The following is a 27,548-nucleotide window of genomic DNA, read 5'->3' on the forward strand; positions in this document are numbered from 1 at the left end:
ATTGTGCCGTTACCTATTTTCGATAGTATCCTAATTTCGATAGGTTATTATTTTTAACGATCATTCGATAATTGTAATGTCATTTTTTCGGAATGTTTTTCCCAAAATCAGCGTCAGTAACAAGAAGTGTCAGATAGCCAAAAAGATCGAGAATTACGCTTTTCAAAGAGGTAAGACTACAATTCTGTATGCATCTATTCTGAAAACGCCATTTTCCCCAATTCCAAAAAAACCACAATGAAAATCTGATTATTTTCCGTCGAAAACAGCGTCCTATTCACCTATGCTGTCGTCTGATAATAAACTCGATGCTGTGTTCTAAAAATAGATAAGCCTCTCTTTGGGTGAACTATCGGTTCAAGAGAACAGTATGGAAACGCATTATAGTCATAATACCATACGGTTTTTAAAAAATTCTCTATTTTAAAATTTGTTTTTATTGATTTCTTGTTTATTTCTTTGCAGATATTTTCCACCCAGAGAGGAAATTATAAGAATGATGATCCAGAGGCCGTGGGCAATGCTTTCCAGTCGGTAAAATATGGAATGAGTGTCCATGCTGAATTGTTACTGCCAAATGTTTCCAAGTCCCCTAGACAACTTTAAAATATGATAAATCGGCATAATAACATTGGGTGTGTGTCTTCAGGACCTCCACCACTATTTCAAATTGTTTGAAGTTGCTTTATTTGTTCATTATTTAATGTAATCAATTTGGTCGAAAAAATAAGAATACAAGAATCATTCTATTTAATGTTGTTTTAACACTAACAGCGCGCCATACTTACTATCGAAAATAGGTGACGTCAGTCAAAACAAATTTGATTATGGCGGATCTAACGAAAGTTGAAATGCTACCTGAATTTTGATAGTTTTAAACAAAAAACAGCATATATGCATTAGATAGAGTTTATTGATTAGAACAGATAAAATTCAGGTGAGAAATAATTGCTGAATATATTAAATATGTTAAAATAATACTGCACTATCGAAAACCGGTGACACCAGGATATACTTCTGTTTACGTATATCTGACATCTTAAAAAAGTGGCAAATAATTATATTGGTTATCGATTAAATTATAAACAAAATAAAATATGGATTGAAATGAGCCTAAATATTTTTTTTCTACTTTGAACCATTACTTATTTTGATTAAGTCACACGAGGGTGGAGCTATGACATGACATGACATCAGAACTAGAAATATATGTACATTCACACAACATCTGACCATTTACTGCATATATATCTAAATTTTCTCTGAGGCTAAGCGAGTGATAGGCCCTGTTCATATTAATCCATGACGCGAGTAGTTTGATGCTAATCTCCCTTGGCAATCGTCACGTGACTTGTTCAAGATGGCAGCGACCAGGCGGCTTCAGAAGGTAAATAAATGAAACGCCGTCTTTTCAGAGTTTCACAGTTTTCATCTCAAAATTTTTTCAATATCATCGTGATTTTTGTTTGTTCTTGTTTTATATCTGGTACATAAGAGTACCACAGTGAAGTTTTTATCAATTTTTAAGGCGTGTCTTTTGGGAGAACAACGAAGAAATCGAAAGAATATTTCGTGTACATTCATTGATTGTTCTAGGTTAAACATGATATGAAATTTTCTGGTAGGGGTTATGTAGTTTATCAGTAAATTTGATACTGTTATTAAATTTGAGCATTGTGTACATTGAATTCGTAAGGTTTTTTTTAAATTTCTCGCATCACTAATAGACCTGATGTAAAACCGGTTGAGTTATGTAACTAGAATTTGATATATTATTCACATCCAGGAAATACTGCTTGTTATTCGGCTAGTAGTTTCCTAAATTGTCATTTTGTTGAAGAATTGTGGTATTGGATTCAGAAATCACTCCAATCAGAATAAACTTGTAATCTAATGAGTGAAGATGTGGGACTGTAGCTTTATAGTTACATAGGATGCTTGCTTTGGAACTGGTAGGCCTGGGTTCAATTTTCGATGCAAGCACCTTGTGAAACCTGAGACATTTAATAAAGGTGGCTGTTCCTTTGCCAAACATTCGGCATTAGAAGTGAAAGTCGTGTGTTTTTCAGATTTTGAACAGAGGTCCCTTGTCATGATAGGTGTTGCATGGCATGATAAAAACTCCAGGGATTGGCATTAATGGTTGTTGATTGCCCAGGGCAAGTGAAAATCCAGTTCAGACAAGTGAAATTCGATACACACTTGTGCGATAGGCAAGTGATTATTTCAGTAGGAAATGTGATTATTTTAATTGCTTCATAAATTATTGAATATTAGAAAATAAAATCAACTCCATACTTTTCGTTTTCTTTATAGAATTATCGAATTCTTTAACTAGCAAAAGCCCTATCACCTCAGTGACCAATAACAGAACACAAAAAGGATCTACTCGCGCCAAAAATGACCCAAAGAAAACCCAACCATAAATTCATTCCCCGGAAAAAATACAGGAAACTGAAACCATTCATTTGGTGGAGGTATATAGATGACATTTTCTTTATTTGGACGAACAGCTGCGAGGACCTACATTCCTCCATGTCTCGTCTAAACGAATTCCACCGAACAATCAAATTCACATATGAACATTCCACCACAGAAATTAATTTCCCGACATTTCACGTCACAATCGAATACGTCACAATCACATTCCAAACAGGATATTTCTATCACGCCGTTAAAACAACAAACAACATTTATCAACGTCTTAGAATCGAGGAGGCTTTTATACATATTTTTAAAACCATACATCCATTAAAATTAGGCTTAAACCAGAAATATGCCTGAAGTCAAATATATGAAACAGAATCCAGAGAAAAATAAAACAATGAACTTCAAAATCAACTGTATTACATGCGACCGCAAATTCGTCAGGATATCTAACTTGAGAAGGCATTTTGAACAAATACACAGTTCTATCATTACAAGATGGAATTTATGGACTCTTTTTAAGTTTTAATCAATAAAATAAATATCAGTGTCCATTACATATAACTTTCACAAAGATTTATAAAGTATCTTAACGTATTTGTATATACATGTTTTTATGTTGCAAAGTAAAAATACCAAAGATGTCAGATAGTTAAATTAGTCAAGAACAAACTTCAAAAGAACAAACTTATATTTTGACCTATTCCTTTCATCTGGGATGAAATCAGATAGTTTACATTGTATAAGTTATCATATTACTCCAATATAGATATATTAACCATATTAGTTTGGAAGCCAAAAAAAAAAAGATCTTCATTATTAGTATGTTTATACTTTTAAAGAATTTAATCGGTCTGAATTTGTAATGGACCTCCAGGACCTAGACCTTTGTGGACCGAATTGGCAAAAGGCCAAAACATTTTGCAACATGTGTACACAGCTAGCTAGTGCTGGGTACATTCTTATTTTTACCCAATGGAACTCCTATTGCAGTCTTTGTCCAAAAAAATTAGACTGGACTGATAAAATTCAATTTTATAGTATGACAACATTCTTCATGTGCAGTGTGATTATATCAATTAGAATATTCAATATGTTGTGAAATTTTTCGCATTCACTGCTGTTGCTATTTTGGATCTACTAAATGGTCTTAGAGTTGGGATGTAAAACTGTAGAAGAGACCATTTGTTATAAGACCCAATTTAAAATCATTGCATGCATAGTATATAATTGTCATTTCTAATGGTTTGTACAAATGATTTAATAAATGTTTATTTATTTGTAGGAACTTGGGGATCTGAGGAAGAGTGATGGAAAAATTTTCAGAAATATTCAAGTGGATGAATCAAATATCTTGCTGTGGCAGGGTCTCATAGTGCCAGTAAGTTTTTGGGGGTGCAATTTTACAATAACTTGGATATAGAATGTATATGCCTTAATATTATGTTCTATAATAAGTAATCCATAAAGTGTGAAGAAAACTCTGTGCTGATTAATGAGCAGTTTAATGAGGTATAAATATGAATTTGATACAGAACTCAGCATTAGTGTTTGAATATTGGTGACCAGCTGCTTTATTGGTTAGACAAGAACATGTGCCAGATCAGACAAGTTAAAATATCTTAAACACAAGAAATTACTGAATTGCTGAACTGAGAAATAGTGTAAAGATAACAGTGAATTTTTATTTTATTTCAATAAGACATTTCTTCATGAAAGTTTCTTAAAAAGTTATATGTAATTCTGATCAAGTGAATACTGTAAACGTATTACATTTGGCGTGTACGATATTTGGCGGAAATCGTTTTTTCAACAAGTTAGCGTAGATTTGATTTAGCGCATTCCTGAATTACTTTAAACATCTAGATTTACGGATGGCATTTAGCGATGTACTTGATTTAGCGGAAGCTGCGTTCTGACAAAAGCGCTAAATAGAATACACAGCCAAATGTAATACATTTACAGTACTTTCTTTTTGTTTTCTCCACATAAAGCAGTCTGTCATGTACATGTTCAAGTTAATTTTATGATAGTTTCTGCTTTTGAGCCTTGTGATTTTCATGTATGAAGAAAAATTATTTTAATTCATGATTTATAAAATTGTTTTTGTCATTTTCAGGAAACCCCTCCATATAATAAAGGAGCATTTAAGATAGAAATAACATTTCCAGCAGAGTATCCATTCAAACCACCCAAAGTAAATTTTAAGACTAAGATTTATCATCCAAATATTGATGAAAAAGGACAAGTTTGTTTACCAATTATAAGTCCTGAGAACTGGAAGCCAGCCACTAAAACAGACCAGGGTAATGATTTTGGATTTCATTCATTCAATCTTGTATAGAAATATGATTTGTTTACCACATATATAACAGACTATGTATTTTGTAACTTAGTGATTAAATATTTATTATTCTCAAATAGGTATGTAAACTTCTAGTCCCTATTTTGGCCCAATGGGGATGGTGCAAACAGCTTGAGTTTACACTAGACCAGGATGCTTGTATGTTAATTTTACAAACTGTGGTTCTGAGAAGAGTATTTCTAAAAGAATTTTCCAAAAATAAACATAAAACCTCTACTGTTAAAGGATTTTCATATATATATATATATATATATTTACCTGCTCTCTTATCCATTAGGCAAGTAAAGTCTGAAATTTACTCACAATTCTTTGTTATGTAAATAAGGCTTGTGCCATGTTTTTATTTACATAGGTTAAATACTTGTAAAAGTTTCATTTAAAGCAGATTTCTCAAATTACAAGTCAATTCTGAACACAATTAAACAGTTTCTAATGTTTGTCACATCTCATTTTTTTAAAACATGATAGTTTAGGCCACATCAAATCGATTCTCTGGTTCTCAGACACCGCCACCCCCCCAAAAAATTGGCCACTGACACAAGTTTATTACCGCCCCGGAAAAAAATCACCGCCGCCTGTATTTGATTCGTTAAAATCAAATTCATGTTTTGGCGCCAAAATCGTAAAGCACCTTGCTGAATAAGACATGCTGCTTAGTTGATGTAAACAATATGGCGACAGAAACAGTTCTTGTCAGCATTGAGATTATTTTTAACTCAAAACAGATTGTTTCATGGACAATTATACCGGTAGACTCGTCCTTGACAGTTGATACGCTTTCCAAGAAACTTCTGGGCAATGAATTTAAAGAAATTGAAACCATGAAGGAACAAATTAATGAAAGCAAGGCCGAGTTGAAGTATGACATTTTCGTAGGTCGAAACAAAACGGCTGACAGCGATAAGGTTTTTTCAACAGTTTATACATTTTATTTACAATTCATGACCATGCCAAACATTTACAGGAAGTAGTTTTTGGTATACTTCAATAAAATGATAAAAAACATACTATTTTGTATTCACTTTATTTGCATAAAGATCTACAATATAAAAGCATGACATACATATAAAACAAGACAAGAAACAGAATGAAAAGAAGCTATACGCTGTTGAATACTATTTGTAAAACTCTAACTTTCTTCACAACATAAAAAACCCACGGACAAAAAATCCCTACCCATTTGTGACATGGAGATAAACTGAAAAACTAAATCCCCTACCTACCTACCCATTCTTTGAAAAACAATTGTCTGAGAACCAGAGAATCGATTTGATGTGACCTTATGTTAAGCAATCTATATGTAAACAAAATCAAGGCAATGGTCTTGTTTACGTTTCAAAGAATTGTGAGTGTTTTATCTCACTGGTAACTCAACAACTGACATCAAAATTTTTGCTGACCATTAGAAATACCTCAGTTAAGCATTGCAAACATTAAAAATGGGAAAATAAAATTTGACCATTAGAAATACCTCAGTTAAGCATTGCAAACATTAAAAATGGGAAAATAAAATTTGAAAATTTTCAGTTCATATTGTATCCATGCCCCTTTAAGAGTTGCATTTTCATGAATCAGTAAGCTCTGCATGTTTTGATTTTAATTCATATTTTCATTGTGAACTTTGATGATTAGATATAAACTACATTGCCTGCGATGATTAAAGCAATTAGGCCTTCAGACAATCTGACTAAAGTACAGACCTATATTATTATAATATATTTAGTCAGATTGGCCTTCAGATACTGTTTATCTGATTTTAAGTGTATACATGTAGTGTAAGAATTATAGTTTTTATTGCCACATGAATCACATAGAAGACCCATTGCTAGCTGTGCTTAGCCAATTTTCACCGATATTCATTATTGCTGAGTAGGATCTAAACGGTAGGAAAACAAAAAATTGTAAATTGTGTGGCCCTTGTCTGTAAAAGATCCAAGGGATGGAGTTACAACTAATGTTTAAATATCTTCATTACTTTTCAACATCTAGTGACACAAACTAGGCGCAATTATATTGAGCATGGAATCATTAACCAAAATTGTAAAATTCATGGCCATTAGGTCAGGGATCCAGGGCAGCAATATATGGATCATTGTTTGAAAACACATTATGTTTAAAACATCTTCTCTACCCCTGAACGTCTAGCAAACAAACTGGATGCATAATTATGAATCACTCTGTCTGTCTGTCCGTCTGTCTGTCTGTTCAGATTCGTGTCCGGGCCATAACTTCTTTGTTCTTTGACTTAGGCATACCATATTTGGCACACAGGTGGATCACCATGAGACGATGTGTCGAGTACCTTCATGACCTCTATATGACCTTGACCTCAAGGTCAAAATTAAAGGTTTTTTACAATGGATTCGTGTCTGGGCCATAACTTCTTTGTTCTTTGACATAGGCATGCCATATTTGACACATGAGTGTATCACCATGAGACGATGTGTCGGGTACCTTCATGACCTCTATATGACCTTGAACTTTGACCTCAAGGTCAAAATTGATTATAGGGTTTTGACATAGTCATACCATAAGACATGGGTGTATCACCATGAGACTATGTGTCATGTACATTCATGACCTCTTCATGACCTTGACCTTTGATCTCAAGGTCAAAATTATAGGTTTATGCCATGGATTTGTGTTCTGACTATATCTTCCATTTTCTTCTACAAAGGCATACCATATTTTTACACTCAGGAAAGAGGTAATTTATACCTATTAACAACACCCTTTGGGAGATTGGGGTAAGCGGGGGGTATTCTTAGTGAGCATTGTTCACAGTACCTCTTGTTATATCAGGCATAGAGGCTTTTACCAAATTGTGAAGTTCATGGCCCCTGGGTGGGGGTTGGATCACAGAGTTAAATTTCTGTGCTTCTTATATTACACACACATAATGTATATAGAGTTGACACTTGCTTGTAAGAATGTACAGCAATATTGCTGATTCTACAGTAGGTGGAACATTTTTCATTATACAAGTTTGGAGGCAATTCACAATTTGTAATTTATCCGTGTAACTTATATTTCTATATCTTTTCCAGTAATACAATCATTAATAGACTTAGTTCGTGAACCTGAGCCAGAACATCCTCTCAGGGCAGATATTGCAGAAGAATTCACAAAAAACTATGCCAAATTTATGAAAAACGCTGAGGAATTCACTAAGAAAAATGCAGAAAAACGTCCAGCGGATTCATAATGTGAAAACTCGGCTTCTGAAGACAGGAGACCAGTTATGTTCAAAGAATGGAGATTTCTGGAAAAGCTATGTTAAGATGTGAACATTGACCTTCAGTTTCTTTTAAAAAGAACTGATTCAGAATTTCTTTGAGAAATAATGTCTGTACGTGTTCTCTTTTTGCTTTACAATAATTCAGCGACTTGGTAGGTTTTGTATACATTGTGTTTATTTATGATGGAAAAGTTGGTTTGCTTTTGAAAGTTTGTAATATTTTGGTTAATTTGCAACCTTCAATGTATTTAGAAAATATTTCCTTTGTAAGGATATAGACAGATTGATACACGCACTAACATAGGGATCCGAGTAATTGATTGTTCAATTTTGAAAACTAGAATGTGACTTGGGATAGAAAGAGATTGTGTTGTAAGCATTTCTTGATTTAAAATTTTTATTCCTTTCGTATTGTACCAGATAGTGTAAGTAAATGTAGTTCTGTTTATTGAAGTATTGTTATATAATTGGAGATAACATATCACATGATGGATATGTATTTTGATAGACTTTCCTGACACGATTAGTTGTAATTTTATGTCAATCAGCTGTGTACCTTTGTGGCATAACTAACACCATATGTACGTGTAAATTTCTTCTTATATGAATACTTCCTTTGTGTAATATGTAATAACACCTGGCGTCATATTCAAGGTACTACTTTTGAACTACATATTTTGTAGGGACTATTTCAAATTGAAAACAAATGAACAAGGTAAAACACAGTAGCAATTTGATCATTTCCTTATCGTTGATTTTCGAGGAACATTTTATTTTGGATAAACTACACGCATCTATAAAAAAAGAAATGAAATTGTATGTATATTGGTTATTGGAAGGTATTACAGATCTATCAAAATTAGTATTGTAGCTAAAACCTCGTGCAATGTTGTTTTTTTTCAATCACTACAAATCATTTTAATTAAAGTTAATATTGTCCCCTAAACTGATGACTCCTAGCAAGGAAAGTGATTCAAAATTGGTCAATTGCTTTTCAATTTAAAACATGTGCAATGTCATGACTTTTTACTCCTGGAATATTACCTAGTTGTTTCACATTATCATTTCAATGACAGACTAACTCTCCGCAGACTCAAAATACACATCTATGTATGCACCATGTCTTCTGATCGTGAACCTTATGTTGTAGCCACATGGACAGTCATATGCAATGTTTTCAAATTAAAAAGAATTCTGAGAAATAGTTTATTATTGTGAATATATTCATAGGGTATATACACTGTAGTAGAATAAAAGAACTCTCTTTCTCTATACATCAATGTATTTGACAATTGGTGAAAAGATCACGCCCACATTTCATTATAGTTGTAAAGGTAAAATAAAGGCACCTAATAAAATCTGGGCCACAGATGGAAGGAACCAGCCATCACAAAGAGTGGAATTGACAATTCTAAGCTACCTAAGGGGAGCTAGCAGCCATACATAAAAACGATTATGACAAAATTTACAATTAAAACAATGATATGAAGATCAACATTAATTTATAGATTTACAGTTTGTTCTGATATCTCATCTGATGAGACTTGCAAGCATTATGGAAATTAAAAATTTAGACATCTTTCATTTATCTTTTCAACTGTTATTAGTTTTGTTATTGACTGTCTACAGAAATCTATCGGGCTGATCAAACCCATTGATGATGAGGCACCTATGAAGAGGACCATACCATGATGGGAAAATTTATTTCTTGCAAATTTCGGCAGTGTCCGCCATATTACCATCTACCGTAGAATCATTTTTGTGGGTACTACTATCCCATGAATTTCAAACTGCAATGAAATGCACAATTCATATAATTTTTCAATGTTTTGAAAGCAACTCCACTTTATACCCCCAACAAAACTAACAATCCACATAAATTGGCTTTTACGAATCTTGAAGATTCAAAGAATATTTTGACTACCGATTTTCCATATAGAAATATAGTTGGCAATCATGAGACATATTCTTCTGGTATTCCATGACAGCGACATGCATTTGGTGAATTTATTATTCACAAATTTTCTCGAGAGTTCTAATGAAAAGTCTAGAATTGCAGTTGATAGCGCCATTACTTACGACTTTAAACATGCAAACCCACATACATTTAGTTGTTGATTGGGCTGCGAATCATGTACCTTATCGCAGGACTTTATTAATAGTAATTCCCTTGTATCAAATGTTTGCAATATATACCAGTAAGTCGTGCACAAATAACAAACAAAAGGCCAATGTGCCAAAATATCACCTGATTCAACTTGGCTCTGCTGTTGTTTACCTTTTGTAATTTGTAAAAGATATTTTTCAATCTTTATTTCTATGAAATTTTTTGACCCCATATTGTGCCCCAAAAGGTCATGGCATAACCAAACTTCAATTCACACAACATGGGGATGTCTTGATACCAACACGACATTGCTGTTCTGGAGCAGATTTTGAAAGATTTTCTTTCCTGTATACATAGTAACTATTCTTGGCAGAGATTTGGCTGGATATTTGGACTGACGCTTTCACTGAATCTCGGAGCAGTCCTTCATAATTCATAGCTGGAAATTTACATTCAGTTTGGTCAGTTCTAGGAATTGCTGTGCACTTTGGTGACACTGCTGTTCGCTTTGATTTGACTAACTCTATTAATTTTGCATTGCTTACTGCATAGGTATGAAAATTTCAAAATAAAAACAGTCACTAAATATTCTGTTCAAATTGCCATGAAGGAATTGTTTATCCCCTAAGAGTTCCTATAGTCCATTTTTCTTCATCAGTGATATACAGTAGGTATGGGCAGTTACTACACTTGAATCCACATAACATAATGATGCATCAATATCACTATTACCAACATGGCCTTGTTGTTTTTTTCATTTATTCATACATAATGTGAAATTTGCTCCAATTTAACTCCAGGTCCATAATTTGAAGAAAAAAAACCTTGATTCAACACAACTTGGAAATGCTTGCATATTAATAAAAAGGTGAAGATAACGAACATTGATCAATCTGATAACACCTATAAGGAATATAAAATAAAGACTTGGGCAAACATGGACACCTGAACAAACCAGAGGTAGAATCGGGTGCCTTGGAGGAGTAAGCATCCCCTGTTGACCGGTCACACCCACCCTGAGCCCTATATCTTGATCAGGTAAATGGAGAAATCCTTAGTAAAAAATCTGGGTGTAAAGAATGGCTTGGCATCTGGTATGAAACCTGTCGGACAGCATTTGACCCAATTATAGGTTGTACTGGCAAACTAGATCATTATAACGATGACAGAATTTGCGAAATGATGACTTTAAATGAGACTGCTGATACCCCCATAACATCAACTCATTCGTCAGTAGCCTGCACCTCAATTTAAAAACTGATCATACACAGAACAAGCTCTTGCGTATCGAATTGGTTGAGAGACAAACACCATATGCAAGTGATAATGGAATATTGCTACATAATATGCAAGTGCTAGCACTAAAAGTTCAAAAGTTATGGTCGAGGATAAAGTTTTTGCAGACCAAAAACTACCTCTGATTATGGTGGCATAAAAAAAATTCAAGGAAGCTTACATCTACATGTATTACCTTTGTTGATATTGAAAAAGGATTTTTTTACAATGCCCCCTTTTCTATTCAAATTATGTAATCTTTTGCACCCTATTGAAGTTCAGTAATGGCCTCATGGGTCATGGATTTCACATACATGTATAACAATATTGCATACTAATTATGCCTAACATGTCCTTTGGGGTCAAGCGGTTGGAAAACACTTCTATCTATCATAGACTGCACAAACTTTGATTGGCACCCAGGGGAAACAAGAGGTACTGTGAGCAATGCTCACTAAGAATACCCCCCGCTTACCACAATCTCCCAAAGGGTGTTGGTAATAGGTATAAACTACCTCTTTTCTGAGTGTAAAAAACAAATGGCATGACAAATCGAACCATATTGCTACTTTGATGTCCAGTGTGCTTGACCTTTGACCTTTTGACCCCAAAATCGATAGGGAACATCTTCATCCCATGGGTAGTCCATATGTATGATATGGTGACTGTAGGTGGAAAGGAAAACGCTTTAGAGCCCGGAAACCATATTGCTACTTCCATGTCCAGTGTGCGTTACCTTTGACCTTTTGACCCCAAAATCAATAGGGAACATCTTCATCCCATGGGTAGTCCATATGTATGATATGGTGACTGTAGGTGGAAAGGATAACGCTTTAGAGCCCGGAAACCATATTGCTACTTCGATGTCCAGTGCGCTTGACCTTTGACCTTTTGACCCCAAAATCGATAGGGAACATCTTCATCCCATGGGTAGTCCATATGTATGATATGGTGACTGTAGGTGGAAAGGATAACGCTTTAGAGCCCGGAAACCATATTGCTACTTCGATGTCCAGTGCGCTTGACCTTTGACCTCAAAATCGATAGGGAACATCTTCATCCCATGGGTAGTCCATATATATGATATGGTGACGGAAGGTGGAAAGGATAATGCTTTAGAGCCCGGAAACCATTGCGTCTGCAGACAGACAGACGACCCGATTCCAGTATACCCCCCCCTCCCCCCCACAACTTGTTGCGGGGGGTATAATAAATTTTCTGTGCATTTGTGCAACAAATGGAAAACATTTTAATGGAACAAAAAGTTTTAATTTTTCTCTCTAAGGACAGATTTTATTTTCAACAATTTAATATTTATTTCATTGCACAAAATGTATAGATACAAACTAAAAGAAGGAAACCACATTCTGCAGTCAACTTGCATTAAGATATATTGATATGGTACCAAAATAAACTATATCTACGAATCTCATCAAACGTTTACTATTTCTAAAAGGAGGCAATACATTTTGGTCTACAGCCCAGATGACGCCTCGCCTCCTCTTAATTATTTCCCTTTGGAAATGAGCTCGACCGTTAATTGTATATTTTTGTACCACGAGTTCGGTTGAAAATACTCCTTTAGAAAATGCATAAAAGAACTAGTGGCCCATGGGCAACAATGCTCGCATGATTCACCTTGGCCCAGCTATTCTTTATAAGATTTTTTACCCTCTTTAATTCAATGATAAATTTTTGACCCCATATTAAGCCCTAATTGTTATGATTTTACCACACAATATGGGGATTCTTCAAAATTAATAAAATTAATCTGGCCATGCTGTTCTGGAATCCCCAACTTAACCCAAGGGTTCATGAAAAAAAAAACCAGTGAATTCATACAACTCGGACAAACTTTTATATTGACATGATTTAGTGTGGTTCTGATACTCTTCAAAAGACTGTTTTCAAATTTCCTTTATACAATAAATGTACATGTATTCTCCAATAAAACTTTGAATCCCTATTGAAACCCAACCCAAGTCAAATATGAATCTGCACTAAATTAGAATGCTTACTTATCTAAAAATATGACAAATCATAATCAGTGGGTTTCGAAAAGGGATTTTTCAAAGATGATATATATTCCAATGCCAAATTTTGATCCCCTATTGAGACCCCATCCTACAACCTATCAACCCCCACCCCCCGAGCTACTAGTCATGAGAAGATTTCTAAAGAATTTTCTCATATATTGTCATGTAAAAGTTTTATCTCCAATTGTGACCCCCGCCCTACTCTCCAGGGCCATGATTTGAATAAACTAGAATCTGCACTACCTGAGGATGTTTGCACATTGATATGACTTACCATGGTCCTGCTGGTCTTGAGAAGATGATTTTGCCTTCATATATCACCATGTAAAATTTTGATGCCCTATCCTACAATCCGAGGCCATGATTTCAATAATCTTGAATCTGCACTACCTGTGGATGTTTGCATATTAAAATGACTACTCGTGGCACTTTTGCTCTAGAGATTCCCTATTGTGGCTCCATCCTAACCCCAGGGACCATGATTTGGATAATTTTGAATCTACACTCATTATGGAAGCTTTTGAAAAAAAGTCTTTTCTGGTCCAGTGGCTCTTAAGAAGAATTTTTTTAAAAGATGCCACCATATTTTCTCGATTTATTTCTTAATTATCTCCCTTTTCCCCATTCATTTAAGCAACCTTGAATCCCCTTCACATAAGACTGCATTATGACAAGTTCTTCTGGAAAAGAAGTTGAAAATGTTAAAAGTTTACAGAGGAATAGATGGACGTCGGACAAAATGGGATCAGAAAAGCTTACTTAAAAACTGAGGTGAGCTAAAAAATGAGAATATTTAAACAAATGTATGAGACATGAAATTCAAAACACAAACTAGGTACATGTAATTAATCATTTACAATAGCATGCATCTATAATTATAGGACCCTAAACTTATTACAAACAAAAATATGAAAATCCTGAAGACCAATACTCTAACAACTTTATACAAAGAATATAATTTGCCTCTGTTTATCCATCGTACACCACGTGGAAAATCACCACTTATTGAATTAACAAACAAAAGACACATCACAGAACACATTTTAAAAACACCATCTCCTTTCATCCACATTCTCCACCTTCAGCATGCAGTCGGATCCTCACACAAACATTCCCCACTTTTGCTCACTGATGAAATGAGTTTCATATCCCAGTTTTAGCACAGTAACAAGTTAGTTATTAGGAAAACGAAAAATATTAATTTCCATCATCTTGCTGCTCTGGTCTTTGCGGTTCTCCCCAGTTGAACCCCCCTGGGCGGTCTTCTGGGAGAGGATTGTAATTGGGATCCTCAGGAGGGCCTTCTAAGAGGTAGGTTCTACAAAATGAAATCAAAATGTGTACTCAAAACTCAACATCAGTTACATCTATAAGAACCAAAATTAAATCAGTGATCAACAATTGGGTAATAATTAATGTTAATTAAAGCCATTATAATGCAAATAAAAGATGTTATAACGTAACTCTCAAAGTGAAATATTCCAAAAAAGGGCAAACTTATGAGGCATTCTAACACAATAAAAAGATAGGACATGAATCAAAGGTGTTATAATGTATGCAAGAGGTCTAACAACATGAATAAAAACATGAAAACACGAAAGAAGACACAATAATCCAAAGAAAGGTACAAGTGACTCCTCTGCAATTCTACAATAGAATTTATTTTAAGTATAATCTGTATTCGGGGTGGATCCCGAAAATTGTCCAAGGGGAGGGGGGGGGGTCATCCAAGATGGTACCTTTTTTGCCCCCCTCCCAAGAGGATTGCAAACCCCCAAAACCTATTATTAATCAATTTTGTTAAAAAACACTCCCCTTCAGATCTGCCACTGAGAAATTATCAACACTATTTTATCCCATCCCACAATGACAGATTACAGTAGTTTATATAATCTTGAATATTTAAATCAAATTAGTGCATTCATATCAGTTGTTTCTATGGTGTCCGGATAGGGCCATTTGCAAAAGCGTGACAGCGCGTTAGTCACAACACGCTGTCACGCCAACAAGCAACGCGCCCTCATGACAACAAGCTTCGTGCAGACAAGCAACATGCCTTCGCGCTCTCACGACAACAAGCAACCCGCCTTCGCGCTCTCACACCAACAAGCAATGCGCCTTCGCGCTCTCACGCCAACATGCAACGCGCCTTCGTGCAGACAAGCAATGCGCCTTCGCGCTCTCACGCCAACAAGCAACACGCCTTCGCACAGACAAGCAACGCGCCTTTGAGCTCTCACAACAACAAGGAACGCAAATGGCCCTATCTGGACACCATATGTTTCCCACTTTGAACTGCAACCCCTCAACAACAGCGACATATCTGAACTGTAAATAATAGACATTACTGATAAATGGATCCAAAGAGTAGGACAGATGGGGAGTCCTTGTTCATCATTTTATTCAGCATGTATACATATCAATCAAATGTTCTTCAAATCAAATACAGAGCTTCGGACCCTACACTACCATGAGGTTTGCAATGTATCAATACTTTTCAACATATTAATTACCTTCATGAAGTAAGAGTGTTTTGCTGACGGGTATGTATGTACTATACCCCCTAATACCGTTAAAAAAAAAGCTTGGATCATGTGCAGTGATCCAAGCACATTGAGAGTAGGTGCTTAAGTACCTATGCACCTGTAACTGTCAGATACTTTTATTCATGGTCCCAAAATACCCTTTTGTATTTCAAATAGATTTACACGACTGCTGGAATATCTCTATCACTTTTCAAGTCAAAGGTCACCAGGTTCTAGACATATATACACCAATCATTGTCCGTATGACAACTAGCAGGGAAGATCATAACTGACTGAATACAGTGCAAGAGCTTTCTACATACACCAGATACACCCTTTGTTCTCCTGACATAACTATGAAATCCCCATTTGGCCTGTAGATTTCTGGATAGTTATAACCAGCACACAAATCCTAACTCAACAACTAGACAATTCTTTATTCCATAGTTATCAAATTACTATCAAACTATTAAATAACCCTCTTCTGATTTCCAGGTCAAAATAATACCTTTCTACTGTTGTCTGACTGATAACTATACAGGAAAAATGTATGTAATAAACTTCATAACTGTATTATGGGTGATAACTAGTAATGACCCAGACAATTCAGGTCAACCATGCCAGCAGAACAACGATCACCTAAAATATTAGGGAAAGAGAGGCACATGTGTTTCTACAAATATTCATTGTTTCTTTAAGCATGGTTATACCTGTACACTTAACTATAGTTGTATAAATCATACTCACAAAATCCATGGAGTTTTAAGAAGCTTAAAACCACCATGTTGCTTGGGGAACACATCCTCTAAAAAGTAATAGATATGACCGACAGCAATCCCTGCAAGTAGAATACTCGGTTATACTCTGCATCAGGAGACTAAAAATATTATCATTTACAGAAAATAGTTCTGTAAATTAGACTGAGAACACTCTACCAGTCTTATTCCACTACAGGTACATGTATGCTGAATAACAAATGATAGTTAAATAAGCAATTATTAAATATTGCAAATTTTCATAACACAACATTAAACATAGACAACAATTTACGAGAATTTTCATCACTATGAATTTTTAAAAAAATATATCCTACCCATCAAATCAACAATGACAGAATTTCCCAGCAAAACAGAGAACCCCAGCAACACCCATGGAAGATATGGTGCATGAAACGTCATCAATCCAAAGAAATTCATCCTCACGTAAGGGTTTCGTCGACTCCATAGATACACTAGCATAATAGTAAATGCACTGCCCAGAAATACTATGTTCACAAAGAAACCCAATATCTGAATACAGTTAAGGTAGAAATCACATTACATGCAGCGAAGATTCACAAATTCAACATGCTGATTTTGTGTTGAATTTATGTTTATTCATAGTTTCATGTATACAAAATATCTTAAAAGATATGATATAAACAAGGTTGTACATCCCTCAAATCCTAACAATCGGAAAGAGTGATTTGAATCATTTACATTGAGCTCATATTTTTCTTTCAATGTTTCAATAACATTGAATATTTTATGTGCAATTTTCAATGATTTCATGTTAATATAACCCTGCACAAAATTGCCGCTGATGTAATGAGAAATTATAATTATATGCTTCTAACAGGATTAAAAACCCCACCCTCATATTCCATGAGCTAGTGTTCCTATGCTTTAATTGCCAGCACACCATTATCTTCAACTTGTATTGTTTTTGTTGATAAATTTCATATATAAAGCCAGAAGAAAAGTCCTGAGAATACATTAACTAAAATTAACTAAAATTTATAAATTATCAACAAGTAATTTTCTAATCAGATGAACACTGCTGAGAGATGTACATGTTCAATTTATATACCATATAACGGATATTTTCTGCAGTTGTTCATTTTTTGCGGATAGGACAAATCTGCAAAAATTACAATCGCAGAATATAAACACATGCATATAGGTACATATAGTTATAATGCAACCACAGAAATTGGAAATACAGAGTCTAATTTGCTACCATTTATAGATCAAATCGCAAAAATTTCCAACCACAGAAAATACCCATTATACGGTACAATGTAAAATATATAAATGTATATATTTAATTTGAGATTCACTATAAAAGTTCAAAGGATACTATCATTAATGTACAACCAAATAAAATCATGAAAAAGAAATCAGCTGTTTTGTTTCTAAACGATCCCTCCTCAAGCATTCGACAGTATCGATAAGCAAATATCATATTGAATAGGAAATTAAAACCAATCGGACCAAAGTACATGAAGTTCGTAACAAGGCGCCACACCTAAAAAATTGAATCAATATCGTTATGTCAAACATACAAGTACACAATGCATGGTTTCATAAGAGTGATATTAATGCTTTATGTTCTGTGTCAAACATACAAGTATACACAATGCATGGTTTCATAAGAGTGATATTAATGCTTTGTGTTCTGTGTCAAACATACAAGTATACACAATGCATGGTTTCATAAGAGTGATATTAATGCTTTATGTTCTGTGGTTATTAGTGGTGTAAATTGGTTCTGATGTATTGAAAATAATTAATATATATACTGACAAAGTACCAAATTTGTCATATTCCCTCACATTAAAAGTTACAAAAAGTTGCATCAAATATCAAACTTAAGATGCCATTCAAGTAATGGGTCATCTCGAAAAAGTTGGCTTTTAATTCGGGGTTTGCTTCATCTGCAAGTACCCATTGTCATCAAATTTTAATGACTGAAAATTATATTTTCCTTTGTATAAATCAATGTTATTAATGAACTATAATATGTTACAACAACACTGTAAAGTTTTTGATATCAGTTTTTACATTTGCTTACAAATTAATTCATAATACATACACCATAATAACATCACATTTCTCTGTGCACATTTTATGCAATTTTCAAAAGATCACTTCTAAAATTACAACAGCAGCTGCTGACATTTCTAAAATTTCTGCCATTTACTTAATCAAAATTGAGAGGAGAAATTGGCTTCATAAACAACTTTTGGAAAAACAGATAAAATAAAATTTATTTTAGAAAATATGTGAGGGTATGAACAAGGGTGCTTCGTGCCAGCATACTGATCATGCTCGCCATTGTTTAACTTGCGTGCTCAAGAGAGAGTCTCTACCATATCACTAGAAAAGCTAGCTCTCTAACGAGGCAGTATAAGTTCCCTCTTATACTGTTCGCTACACCCCCTAGGGGAAGCTTCAACCCGAAGCTTAATGTGAGTCCTCTCTGAGTGTTTGGCACCTGCTCAAAAATGGCATCTGCCATTCCCGATGACAACCACTGTCGTCTCTGGATGAATCCACAACCGTACTCAGAGCTCCGAAAAAACTCTACCTGAAGCAGGTCTCTCGCAAACACCATAGTCACTACACTGCCACCAATTTGTAACGTGTAGTGGTCACCCAGCCAAGTGCTGATCACGCTAGCCATTGCTTAACTTGTATGATCAAGAGAGAAACTCTACCACATGACAAGAAAAGCTAGCTAGCGAGGCGGTATAAGTTCCCTCTTATACTATTAACTGCTACAGCTATCTTGTGTAGTGATATATATGTGAGTGGATCAAAGGATCTACTTTTAATTACATTGTGTATGTGTATATATATACTCTTGAAATAAAATTTGAGAAAAAATATTCATCTGTTAACGGAAACACAACAACCCTTTTACTATTAGCCTCACACATGACATGTTGACCTAGTACCAATGCACCGTCCCGTGGTATCTTTTGCATTACAGTGGAATATTAATCATATGTACTTATACAGTACCTTTACTATTATTACATGTAATATTGTTATTTATTATATACCCATCAATGTATCGTTCGTTGATACTGTGGATTTAACAGCGTGTGATCCGGTTTTCCGGATCACCACACTGTGGTTTTCTGATTCCGTATCAGTATCCTCTGAAACTGATGCCGTCACAATGACGTCACAATGCATCAACGCAACATTATTTGTGGAAAATATTGACCGCGTCACAAAACAAAACTACGTACACAAAACATAATTTCATGGTATGTCTGTTTTTGATAATTTGGATTACATTTATCATCTTATAAATGTGGATTTAAAATGCAGAAGGGGGTATATAATAAATTTATCATTACTACAGTAACTTGATCCGAAGAGTTGGATCACGTCTCGTTGACAGGCGAGGATCATCAGATCAAACTCAACGCTACGCGTCTCGTGTGATCTGATGATCCGCGCCTGTCAACTCGACGTGATCCGACTCTTCGGATCAAGTTACTGTAGTAATAATATATATGTACATGTATATATATTTTCCTGTGTGTATTTCTGACTGTTTTGCATTAGGATACACGGTGGTACTTACATGTAATACATTAAGTATTATCATGTTCAAAATGTCTCATGTATGAACATTGCTCATACTAATAGTGCATATTTTGCTCTTGTTTTGTTCTTTTCTTTTTATTATCATTTTTTATAAACATTGCACATTGAAATGTCAACAATCATGTATGCTGTATGCCCGAGAGGGCCCTAATTTGGAAAGAACTCCTGATATGAAGCATATATGGAAAATGTTCATGAAGTCAAAATACTAGTTTCAATTACATAGGCTAATTCAAAGGTTTTTTGATCCTAGGTCAGTAAGATGTCTTTCGTTTAACAAAAGAGCATTAATTGCATCATCGAAATTACATAAATATATTGATTGAATAAATATTGTTTAACATCCCTCTCGAGAATATTTCACTCATATGGAGACGTCACCACTGCCGGTGAAGGGCTGCAAAATTTTGGCCTATGTTCGGCGCTTATGTCCATTGAGCAGGGAGGGACCTTTATCGTGCCACACCTGCTGTGACACGGGACCTTGGTTTTTGTGGTCTCATCCGAAGGACTGCCTCATTTAGTCACCTCTTACGACAAGCAAGGGGTACTGAGGACCTATTCTAACCCAGATCCCCACGGGATAGATATATGGACAACACTAAACTATATATATATCTATTAATTACATCTTGAATGAACTTTTCAAATTTTATTTATTACCTGATATTTTGTGAATATTGCATCTGGGTTGAAGTAGATCTGAAGCGGTGAAATAATATCCAGTTGCTATAAATCAAAATCAAATCAAATTAGAGATGACAATCAAAGCTAAACTATTAAAAACTTTAGAGCCTCTTCCAGAGAATCGAATCAAAGTGAAATTAAATTATTGGTGACAATCAAAGCCAAGACAAAGTCTAGAGCCTCTTCTAATTCTATACTTTTAGTGCAATGTGTCTCTGTCTCTAGCAGAGGCAGAAACATTGTAAATTCAGTGAAAGTAGAATAATTGTTAAACTGAAAGAAACATACTACGGCGATTGTTGTCAACACACAAGCTGTTGTATAAGCTCTAGTGATCGGTGGCATTTCCATGTATTCTTGTTGAAATGTGTGCGCCATTCTGAAAATTTCTTTTCACTGCTTAGACTGTGGTAAATGTCAGAGTGGAAATACAAAGAGTAAATTCGGGAAACTCAGCTGCGAGTATCACGTATCACTACGCATGCGTTCTTTTGAGAAATTATTCATTAAACCGTACACAATATCATTCCAAGATTTTTATTCATGTAAAAAAGATAAGCGACAACTTGTTAAAGAATTTTCTACCATCAATTGTCAAATAATTATGGCGACTCGTCAGATGATTATGGCGACTCGTCAGATGAGTATGCCGACTTGTCAGATGATTATGGCGACTCGTCAGATGATTATGGCGACTTGTTAGTTAGTGTTATGTTAATGTTATCTCTGGCTATGTCCTTCAATTCGACATTGCATTATCTATTAACTATGATGATTTCCATTCATATATGTCGATTCAATATATATCCAAGTGAACTAGAAATAAAAAACACACCACAGAGTTGTCCAGTTCTGCTTCATACTTAGATATTTTATTGAAAGTAGATATTAACGGCAAACTAACAACTCAACTTTATGACAGATTTCAGTTTCTCCATCATCAACTTCCCATATCTATGTAGCAATATTCTATTATAACCATATGGTGTTTACATCTCTCAACTGATTCGATACACAAGTGCTTGTTCTGCGTATTGTCAGTTTTTAAATCGAAGCAAGCCACTGACAAACAAGTTGGTGGTGCCTGCAGGGGTACCAACAGTCTCGGTTAAAATCAGCATGTCGCAAATTCTATGGTCGTTATATATAACGTTTTAGTTTGCCAGTAGTTGTGCTCTGTACAGACACATCAGATGTTTCGCTGATGCCATCCAGCTTCAGGAGGATCTGATCAGTTTACAGAAGTGGGAGGCTGACTGGTTCATGGAATTCCACCCCAAGAAGTGCCAGATCCTGAACATTACCAACAAGAGGAAGATCATAAGCCACCAATACCATATACATGGCCATATCCTCGAAGTAGTGGATTCAGCGAAATATCTTGGGGTCCATATACACAAGAACCTGAAGTGGAACCGCCATATTGATCAGGTTGCAAAAAAGGCAAATAACACCATTGCCTTTTTGCGGAGGAACATACAGCAGTGTCCACGTAACACCAAGGCACTCTGCTATACAACCCTGGTCCGGCCAGTCACAGAGTACGCCAGCGTAACATGGGACCCTTACACTGCCGACAACATCCAGAAACTGGAGATGGTGCAACGGAGAGCTGCCCGCATGGTAAATTTTGATTACCGGACAACTAGCAGTGTTTCCGCCATGCTTGCCCATCTAAATTGGACATCCTTACAGGAGCGCAGAGCTAAGGCAGTGATGATGTGCAGGGTAGTCAACCAGTTGATAGACATACCATCATGACCTATCCTGGTACCGACCAACTCGCTGAGAGGCAACAACATCAGCTTCATCGTACCGTATGCAAGGACTCTAATATACCAGAAATCTTTCTTCCCTGATGGAATACGTATCTGGAATGCTTTACCATCCGAAGCAGTCTGTGCAACATCTGTGGACAGCTTCAAGTTCCAGATACAGAACACCACCATCAGACGTTAAACCTACCGGTCGTTTTTAACTGCACTGTAAATCTGTTGTTTTTAACCTGCACCTGTACAGTCGTCTTTGCACCTCGTGCGCCGGTATGAGTTTACGCCAAGAGCGGTAATGTACCAAAATGGAAGAAGAGGAATACAACCTGGCATTGGGTCAGATGCTGTCTGCCGTGTTTCATGCCAATTTTTAGGCCGTTCTTGGCACACTGATTTTGACTACGGATAACTCCGTTTACCTGATCAAGTTATAGGGCCCACGGCGGATGTGACCGGTCGACATGGGGTGCTTACTCCTCCTAGGCAACTGATCCCACCTCTGGTATATCCAGGGGTCCGTGTTTGTCCAACTCTCTATTTTGTATTGATTATAGGAGTTATGAGATTGATCGCTGTTTGTTATCTTCGCCTTGCTAGCCAAAGGTTTTCGGCCCACTCCCCTTTACTCTTTATTGCGATTCCCATGCTTTGCGCGGGTTTGTTACGAAAACAGTGTTTGTCGCATCATTTGACAAAAATTCTGAATTTCTAAGTCTAATATAGATTTGATAATTTAGAACTTTTATATGTGTTAAGTAAAATTCTTAATCATTCTTAATCATTCAAAACTAACGCATTCAAAAATATGTGGATTTGGTTGAAATTAATGAAAACGATTGCAGAGAGCATCGAACAGAGAATTAACATAGGTATCTATGACAATGAATGGGAATAGCATAGTGTTTTTCATCATGCAGTCTACAGCAAGACCACTGAGCTTACTTTCAAGAGTTTAAAGCCAGGAAGGCGTGGCCCTCATAAACTCCAAGGACGCAAGATTAAGAGAAGCTAGGGCCTATATACAGTAAGGACGCGCGCAGAGAGCAAACAACGCGGTCTTGAAAACAGAATCAAGAATTTGCCACAAACACATTGAGGAAATTGTCCGTAGAGGAAAACAAGGCCTTGGCAAAGAGGCAGCAAATAGATAGCGGGAACATCAACAAGAGATAGGATCCAACAGGAAGACAAGGTATTGGCACAGAGTCAACAACTAAATAGCAGGAAGCATCAGCAAGAGATAGGATCTAACTGGAAATAAAGCAACAGGAAGAAGAGGCGAAATACATCCAGGCAAAGGAGACGAGAAGCCAAGAAAATTGGACCATATGGGAAAGGGAACATATATAGGGCACTGCAATGGAGCGAGATAGGGAAATAAGGAAATATAAATTTTTCCAACTGTAATCCGTGCTAAGAGCGGTGTATAGTTTGCTGCAAACACCAACAAACCTAAGAATTTGGGGAATTACAGAAGACTCGATGTGTCCACTTTGTCACAAGCCACCAAACTTTGTGCACGTTTCATCATCATAACATATTTCTCTAAGGTAGGGAAGGTATAGGTTGGGGCAGGACCAAGTAGTCAAAGAATTAGCCCACACAATAGAGATGAAGTGGAGGAATTTGAATCAAAACACTCATATCAGCCACGGTTTGTTAACTTTGTCAGAAGTGGAGATCACAACACAGCGCAGAGACGGCATACTAAGTATGGCAAGAAACGGGAAGGTGTGAGTCAATATTTGTAAGAAGCTATATTATTCCCATTCATAATAGAGACAACACAACGACCTGCTAATATCTGAAGACAAGAAACTGGTGGTGATAGAACTGACAGTACTCTGGGAAACTCAATGTCTGAAGGCCCGTGGACAAACAATTGTAAAGTATGTCGATCTGGTGAATGACTGGAAAAAAGAAGGATAGTAGACGTGGAAGTTCCTAGTCGAAGTTGGGGCACGGGGTTCCCCAGCAGCATCACGTTGGAAGATGATGGCAGCACTGATATTGAGTGGACGAACAGGGAAACGTGGCTGTAACAGCCGAGAGGTCATCGAGCTGATTGTGGCTACAAAGAAGCCTGACTATGGGGGGTAGGTGACTGATCCCATTCTGCTGTCCCGTCATTCTGAGGACTTTTCAGGGTAGGGAATGAAACGTCTGGAGACGGATGGACATGGCTGATGACTCGATTGTTCAGTGGCAACAACACCACAACTGTTTCAAGTACTTGTGGGTCTGAAGAACCAATGGCGTTCAGGAAAGATTAAGTGATAACCTTGAAAGATTGGTGACTCTTGGAGAGACATCTGGCGTCCAGGAAAGACTAGGACGACCAAGGCATGGATCCCAAGGGACTGAAAATCAATCAGAAAATCAAATGTGGAACTGGTAAAATGTAAGGGGAACGCACAGCAGTTGCTGGTCAGACGGAGGAGAACCACACTCTGGACCAGAACCATAGAACCGAGGACCTTCAACCAAATGTTTCAAACCAGGGAATCAGGGGGGAACCAAGTGGTGAATCTAGGGTTACCTGGAGAACCTTTAAGGCGGTGTGAAAGAAAGGATAAAGGGGCCATCAATGATCATCAATGAATGGAAAAAGTTTCACGAGGATATGGACAGACTCCTTAAGCTGACACTCATTGGATCAGCATCAGGAAAGAAAAATTGACCACCAAAGATGCAGATCACAAACATCCGCTAGACACCCCGAACTCTTGCAAATAGATATAGCGAATCAGGGATGAAGAACGGGTAGGGCTATCCGAACTAAGAAGCGGCCTCAAGGGGAGATTAAAAAAGGCGAGAAAGCATGATAAAATCAGAAAGAACAATTTAGACGGACAGAAAGAGAACGGCTTTCATCAGGAACCGTTACAAGTTTGCATCAAGGTTGGGTTGGGTTTTTTTTTGGGGGGGGGGGGCTGGAAAGCTAGTTAAACCTAAAGTAGAGGTTGAAAAACATCCGAAGGAAACATATTCAAATGCAATAAGAGACGAACCACTTAGAGAGAAAAAACAGAATTGAAGCAGCATTACCACCCCCAGAGACCTGTAGACATTAAAGAACCATCGCTGAAGGAAGTTAGAGAAATGCTAAGGAAAGCGAAGGCAGAATCAACACCAGGACCAAATGGAATTTCATACAAGGCCTACAAGAAATACCCGAAATTTCTCAACAGATTACGGAAACCTAGGGAAGTTATTTGGAGGAAAGGTCGCATACCACCTGACTGGCAAGTAGCAGATGGATTGCTTTGTGCCAAAGGAGTAGAACTCGAAGATCATGTATTTCAGGACCATATCATCCCTCAATGTGGAAGGCAGGATCTTTGCAATGATTACAAGACGACTTCCTACATAGTGGAGAGTGGATACATCGGTGTAGAAAGGAGAAATTCCAGGATTCCCAGAATGCTTACAGGACATCAGTATATCATTTCTCAACTAATCAAGGAGGCGAAAGGGACAAAGTGGACTTCATTCTGTCTGGCAAGGTCCAACAACCGCATATAGTACAAATGCCCACAAGCTTATCGAGATAGCGCTTCAGCACCATCATCTCCACGATGCTAATTTATTATCTCAGAAGGAATCATGCATGATTCGGAGTTGAAGACTGCATAACAATATGGCCACGGCTAGAGAGAAATTAAGGGATGGTGACTGGATGCATGTATTTGTTACGTTTGTATAGTTGTCATGGCAATGAATCTATGGCTACAGACCTACAACTTGATAAAAACTATGAAAAAGCAAATACAAATTCCCATAATGATTTTTTTACGCGTTTAAAAAAATTACTTCCTTTCGCTCTCATTCAATAGGAAGATATATTAATCACAGGCGGATCCAGGAATTTGTGAAAGGGGGGTGTCTATAGCACTTGATCTTTTAGGTTCTTTTCACAACCTCTCCCTTACCCCACTTACACCTTTTTGCATGCTTGTGTACATAATATCCTAGGGTAGACCTTGAGATAGTTTTTATACATGAAAACGTTTAATTTATTTACTATTTGTTTCAAAGTTCTGGTCATTCTAATCGCCATATTCAGATCTGATTTCGCAATGAAATAAAAAAAGCAAGAAAAAAATGCAGCAAAAGCTGATTCCAAGAGGCCGGGTTTTGGGGGCCCCGGAAGCTTCACTGTAAATGGTGCAAAACCCTGCATACTGAACATTTCCTGGCCCTTCTTTCTCACTTTCAAACTGTTTTATTTTAAGAAAACTTTTATGTTACATATACTTTTTAATAATTCTTAAGTGATACTCGTATCTGACGAAAATATTGTAAATGGGCCTATATATTAGTATGTCGTCTTATTTATCGTAGAATTAAATGATACACTGGTGTTGATGAATTTGAATGATATATCCCCCGCTCTGGATCCGCCCTTGTTAATCACAATTGAATATCTAAATACCTGCATTTTTAAGTGTCAGTTTAGTATTCAAATTTCTTCAAATAATGTCTCTATCATACTTAAATCTTCTATATTGAATTAGAGTGTACATACATTATGTTCATAGGCAGTTTAAAAATAAATCAAACACGGGCCCATAGAACATAGAATCATACATATGCCAGTTTCTATAAAATAAAGTATACCATAGATTCTACAATGAGGCAAAATGTACCAGGTATAACTCAGATGCTTATTCTACAAATGTTCATTATGTATCATAGATTCTAAAAATAAATTATATATATATAATACATGTA

General features: G+C 36.2%; 2 protein-coding genes across 3 annotated transcripts; one reads left to right on the top strand and one right to left on the bottom strand.

The window, feature by feature from the left end:
• Positions 1–1,277: 1,277 nt before the first annotated feature.
• On the top strand, positions 1,278–9,232 carry LOC125667782 (ubiquitin-conjugating enzyme E2 L3-like). The gene is made up of 4 exons (XM_048901439.2): positions 1,278–1,387; positions 3,713–3,808; positions 4,547–4,733; positions 7,840–9,232. Exons 1-4 carry the CDS (start codon positions 1,361–1,363, stop codon positions 7,995–7,997), a joined length of 468 nt encoding a protein of 155 aa, XP_048757396.1. The 5' UTR covers positions 1,278–1,360; the 3' UTR covers positions 7,998–9,232.
• A 3,427-nt stretch (positions 9,233–12,659) lies between these two features.
• LOC125667768 (derlin-2-like) lies at positions 12,660–21,543 on the bottom strand. Of its 2 annotated transcripts, none has more exons than XM_048901433.2 (6): positions 21,331–21,543; positions 21,019–21,084; positions 18,092–18,259; positions 17,067–17,262; positions 16,721–16,811; positions 12,660–14,766 (listed from the first exon to the last, which is right to left on the bottom strand). In XM_048901433.2, exons 1-6 carry the CDS (start codon positions 21,418–21,420, stop codon positions 14,646–14,648), a joined length of 732 nt encoding a protein of 243 aa, XP_048757390.1. In that variant the 5' UTR covers positions 21,421–21,543; the 3' UTR covers positions 12,660–14,645. The 2 variants fall into 2 exon arrangements, with proteins under 2 accessions (XP_048757390.1, XP_048757383.2); XM_048901426.2 differs by having other exon boundaries at positions 14,675–15,776; positions 21,331–21,525.
• Positions 21,544–27,548: the final 6,005 nt, after the last annotated feature.

The sequence above is a fragment of the Ostrea edulis genome, chromosome 1 (genome assembly GCF_947568905.1).
Source record: "Ostrea edulis chromosome 1, xbOstEdul1.1, whole genome shotgun sequence".
NCBI classification, from domain to species: domain Eukaryota; kingdom Metazoa; phylum Mollusca; class Bivalvia; order Ostreida; family Ostreidae; genus Ostrea; species Ostrea edulis.

Bases quoted from the DNA above. Each gene is read 5' to 3' on its own strand.
- LOC125667768 (XM_048901426.2), bottom strand. From the start codon at position 21,420: ATGGCGCACACATTTCAACAAGAATACATGGAAATGCCACCGATCACT. The intron at 21,085-21,330 runs GTATGTTTCTTT...TTTGATTTATAG, and splicing joins TGTTGACAACAATCGCCGTA to CAACTGGATATTATTTCACC. The intron at 18,260-21,018 runs GTAATAAATAAA...TCAATTTTTTAG, and splicing joins CAATATTCACAAAATATCAG to GTGTGGCGCCTTGTTACGAA.
- LOC125667782 (XM_048901439.2), top strand. From the start codon at position 1,361: ATGGCAGCGACCAGGCGGCTTCAGAAG. The intron at 3,809-4,546 runs GTAAGTTTTTGG...TGTCATTTTCAG, and splicing joins GGCAGGGTCTCATAGTGCCA to GAAACCCCTCCATATAATAA. The intron at 4,734-7,839 runs GTAATGATTTTG...TATCTTTTCCAG, and splicing joins AGCCACTAAAACAGACCAGG to TAATACAATCATTAATAGAC.